General features: G+C 43.7%; 1 protein-coding gene across 1 annotated transcript; it reads right to left on the bottom strand.

Annotated features, from left to right (window-relative positions):
- Positions 1 to 402: 402 nt before the first annotated feature.
- On the bottom strand, positions 403 to 2,353 carry LOC128748778 (ankyrin repeat domain-containing protein SOWAHA-like). Its single transcript, XM_053847766.1, has one exon. The coding sequence runs from the start codon at positions 2,351 to 2,353 to the stop codon at positions 1,160 to 1,162; it is 1,194 nt and encodes a 397-aa protein (XP_053703741.1). The 3' UTR covers positions 403 to 1,159.
- Between the last annotated feature and the right edge of the window lie 2,530 nt (positions 2,354 to 4,883).

A 4,883-nucleotide genomic window follows, 5' to 3' on the forward strand; every position in this document is an offset into this window, starting at 1 on the left:
CTGTTTCATATAGATACACATCCTTAATAAAACGCAAATGAACGATACTTCTGACCCACAACATCATGAGAAACTGATTCAGTCAACAAACATTGTCGCAAGCAAAACGTCTAACGAGTATATTGTGTTTAATTGAGGTAAAAATGAAATTAATTCAAGACGAGCGCAAATCGCTGAACATGGAAGTGAGGGTAATGATATTATTGTTATTATTAATACTACTTTTTTGTAGCTGATTCTTTCTTAATCATTTTCTACTTTTTTCGTATTCATAATGTTCACAAAATATTTTTATTTTATTGTGACATTTTAAATAAAAAATAATAAACTGGAGAACAGGTAGATGAGTAAACACATTGTTTTATTATTATTATTATTATTATTATTATTATTTGTTCATTACAATTCAGTTCGGGATGAAGCGTCACAGTGAACTTCATCTCGAGGCCTTGTCTCCACTGTGAGTCTGTTCCGAAGATGCCATGATGAGACTCGACTGTGGGAACCCGAGGCTCTAACAGAAGCTCGGCGGGGGAGGGACGACGACTGCGGCGCGTCTGAAGGCTTTCCACCCCAAAACAAACCCGCTTGTTTCCCCCTCATGTGCAGTCGAGTTTGACAGTTGCATCTTCACGCTCCGGCTGTTCGACTTCAGGAAGTACATTCTTACAGCAAACACATAGTGCTGAGTCAGCAAGACGCAAGACTCTGGAATGACTGTTCTAGAGGCCTGGAGGGGCCTCGGTCTGGCTACTACTGAGTCACATCTCAGGATATTTGACCCGAGTATTATCCACTAATAAACCGCTTATTCATGTGAATATTGTCCACATATTAGAAGCCATACACCACTATGACTCTCTTATTAAGGTCTCAGTTGTTATGAGTAAACTGTGAATAACAGTGAATAAGCAGTTTATTAGCGGTTATTATACATTTAAATCTCAGCGTTACTAAGTTCCGTCACAGAAACATCAATGATATGATTCATAATTCAAAATAAAGTGGTGAATATAAAGCTGAGAAACCAAGCCCTGGAGTGTGGGTCTGCCCCGGGGCCTCCTCCCTGCCAGGCTCTGGACAAGTCCAGGTTTCCTCCCACCGTCCCAGAGTGTTGTGTACAGCTCTTCAGGAAGTCTGTCAGTGGAGCGTGTCCCTCTCACGTGAAGACGTCTGACCCGACCCGGGGTCGGAAGCCGTGCTCCTCTGGCTCCTCGGACTGGTCGCTGAGGGAGTAGAAGCCGGGCCTCTGCTTGTGCTTCTTCCTGTTGCCGGGCGTGTGCGGTTGGAAGAGGCGGCTGATGGACTGGAAGCCCTTGGCCAGATCCGGCAGCAGGTCCAACTCCTCCTTCTCCTGCGGCAGGACTTGGGTCTGAGGTCGGCGCAGCGCGGGTCCACCCAGCATCTCCCTGACGCTCTGCATCGCCCCTCTGTGGAGGTAGTGGTGCGCCCTCTTGCCGCAGTTGTCCCGGATGCTGACGTCCGCGCCGTACTCCAGCACCAGCATAGTCAGCACGTACATCTGGTCGTGCAGCGCCGCGATGTGCAGCGGCGTGTAGCCGCCGTGGGCCTTGGCGTTGACGTCCACGCTGCCCTCCTTGGACAGGTCCATGATCTTCACCAGCATCTGGCTGTTGCCGCACTTGGCCACCCAGTGGAGGGCGGTGAACCCCGATATGAAGTCCCGCTTCTCGGCCAGCTGCTGGTCGGTCAGCAGGAGGCCCAGGACCTGGTTCCACTGACCCGCCGCACAGGTGACCAGCCACTTGTGTTCCAGATGATCCAGCGGAACCGTCGAGGATACTTTAGTCTCCTCCATCTGGGGTTTCCTGATCTCCTCTTGTGGGCTCTCTACCACCCGGGTCAGCGCGGGCGGGGTCCTCAGAGGGAGACCATGAGGCTTGCAGGTCAACTCATCTTCAGAGAAGGTCACTCGTTTTCTGGGGGTCTTGGTCGCTCCTTTCTGGAGCTCAAAACTCAGCATCCTCTTGACCTTCAGGTCCCCGGTGCTCCTGAGGAGAGCCCGTTCTACCGGGGACATGTTCGCCTGCGGGTCCGGTTCCGCTGGCCCAGGTGAGTCCGGGGGAGGCGGCGGCGGCTCCTCGCCACTGTCCCCGCCCGTCTCCACTAGATGTCGGAGCTTCTTCTTCAGCACGACGAAGCGGAGCCCTTCGATCTCCTTCACCACGGCGACGTCGTTGACCAAGGTCTTGAACAGCGCTCGGTTCCGACGCTTCTCCTCCGGGTCGTCGCTGTCCAGCGCCTCTCGGAAATGAGCCACCACGTCGGCTTTCGTCGCCTGGCCGCCCGCGGACACCAGCAGGCGGAGAACCGCGTCTTCACTCAACGCCATTTTCGACACGGCGGAGGCGGAGGCAGGACGCAACACCTGGACTCTGTCCTCCCACTCACCTGGACTCCTGTTCCGGGAGCGGACCTGGACCCCATTTGCATAATGTCTTCTGTTTTTCTTTCTTTTCTTTTCTTTTCTTTTAGGAAACAGCGTTCCTCCACTTCCTGTAGGCGACACGAATACTTACTACTCTCATGTTTACATCTTTAATAGACAAATAATTCCACATTACTTTACATGTTAATGTTGTTAGTATCATACTTTCTTACTTTATAACTATATATCTGTCAATAACACGCATCACGGAGACGTTAAATAAGTGAAAAATAATAAAGTAAACTACTATAAAATTATGTAAAATGTGCTCCTCCAAGTGGCTCATAGTAGTATTGCATATATATATATATATATATATATATATATATATATATATATATATATATATATATATATATATATATATATATATATATATATATATGCAAATGAGCCAGAGGTAAACAGAAGGACAGAAGAAAAAAAGTCTTAAATGTAACTATTTTTAATTATTTTATTCAGTTTATATACTTTGCTTTGTCAATATGAATCAAATATTTTGAAATGCGAATGTTTTGGTGACAGAACTACAGGTAAAACATGTATGTAATGATATAAAGGCATCTTATTTTACTGCAATTTTATCATGATTTATTTTATTGATTAGTTTTAAGGGCATTTTCCATTATAAAAATACCATTTAATTTCACATTTAAAGAGGTTTTTGGGGAAGAAAATCATGATTAAATAGGGAAAATACACGCTTATGCATTTGAAATGTAAATATAACGCAATATTATTTTAAATAATTTCAGCATCCCTTTCTGCAGTCAGATTTTTCTTAGTCTAGTAAAAGTACTCAGAGAGTGCATACATCCTACAAGCGGTTCAGCTCCTCCATTTTAAGATCTTCACTCAATATTATCGTTGTATCCTCATGGTTGAGACTTTATTTGACTTTCATTTTGCGGGTTTAGGACAATAATACAATTAGAAAACACTACATTTGCAAGTGGTTTCTGCTTTTCTTCTTTTAATTTTAATTTCATTCAATGTATTTTTAATTAAATTTTAAGATCTTCACTCAATATTATCGTTGTACCTTCATGGCTGGAGACTTCATTTGACTTTTTATTTGCTATTAGTCAAATTCAATTGAGCTCAGTGAACCAGCAGGTGGCATTAGAGGAACTTTACTTGCACAAGTAAAGAAAGTTGTTGAGCTGTGGGTCGTATTTTCTGTCAACATGGTCCTGTTATATTCCCGACGTGCATGCAAACAATTATAAACTCAGCCAGTGATACTCTTTTGCATCCGTTTATTTTCCTGAACTACTGGACTACAAACACACACATGTATTAATGGGCAGGCGAAACACTTATGCACGATTGCTGTATTTCTACCCAACAAAAAGTAGTGCTTCTATTTTATAAAAATAAAATAACATAGTATTTTTGCAAATACATAACAGATCCTTTCTTTGAATGCATTTTGCGGGTTTAGGACAATAATAAAATTAGAAGACACTACATTTGCCAGTGGTTAGGGTTAGTTTTTTTTTTTTTTTTTTAAATCAAACATATAGTCATGAACACGTCCGTTATAATGTCAAATGGCAATACATTAATACACAAATCATAGACATATACAATTGAAAACGACAAAAACAAAAATAAATAAAAGTAACCACAAACAAAACAAACCAAAAATAAAAATGTACAACAAATGACACACATGAACGCCAGGGGGCAAAGTAGTTCAAATGAAAATGTTAAATTGAGAGCAAGCAGTTACTCATTTTTGTGCTCTTTGTTTGGTTGAATGTTGAATTGAATTAAGATATTGTTTCGTTTCAATGAAGAAACCAACTGATTCAAGATTCAAGAGGAGGGGGGTCTGTGAGTAACTTTAGATTTGAGGATATGAAACCTGGCTGGGATTATAATAAAATTAATAATAAAGTAAGATGGACATAAGTGCTCCTCATACAAACCAAAACAATTCAAAATTAGATATTATATTGACATAAATACATTGAATAAAGTCACAGATCTCGAGCCAGAAAATGTTCACAGCAGGGCAAGATGTAGAAAAAAGGCAGGCGGTGTCAATATCTTTCTGAACGTCCTCCTGGTGCCGCGGTGACAGGAGACGCAGGCGGAGCGCAGGAGACGGCGCGGTGGCGGCTCGCCTCCTGTTCAGGCTTGCAGCGTCACATTCCTGGAGTGAATGGGCGTTTCTCACCGCCTCAAAGATGATGCGCCACCAGCGAGATGGTGCGAGGACTTTACCTGACGCCGCCTCCCGCCAGTGGCTAATTCTGAGGAATGAATCAAAAAAAGCACGACGAATAATCGCACAAGCTGGATCAGAATAAGCGCTGACTTTATTAGTCACCGACCGCGCAATGACGGGTGGATTGTTGTCGTGTTTACGGATTGACTGAGGGAGTGGCGAGCGACGCGGAAGTGACGGGGCGGCGAGCGCTCTTGC

This window comes from Synchiropus splendidus, chromosome 17, assembly GCF_027744825.2.
Source record: "Synchiropus splendidus isolate RoL2022-P1 chromosome 17, RoL_Sspl_1.0, whole genome shotgun sequence".
Taxonomy (NCBI): domain Eukaryota; kingdom Metazoa; phylum Chordata; class Actinopteri; order Syngnathiformes; family Callionymidae; genus Synchiropus; species Synchiropus splendidus.

Coding starts and splice junctions, on each gene's coding strand:
- LOC128748778 (XM_053847766.1), bottom strand. CDS start 2,353: ATGGCGTTGAGTGAAGACGCGGTTCTCCGCCTGCTGGTGTCCGCGGGC.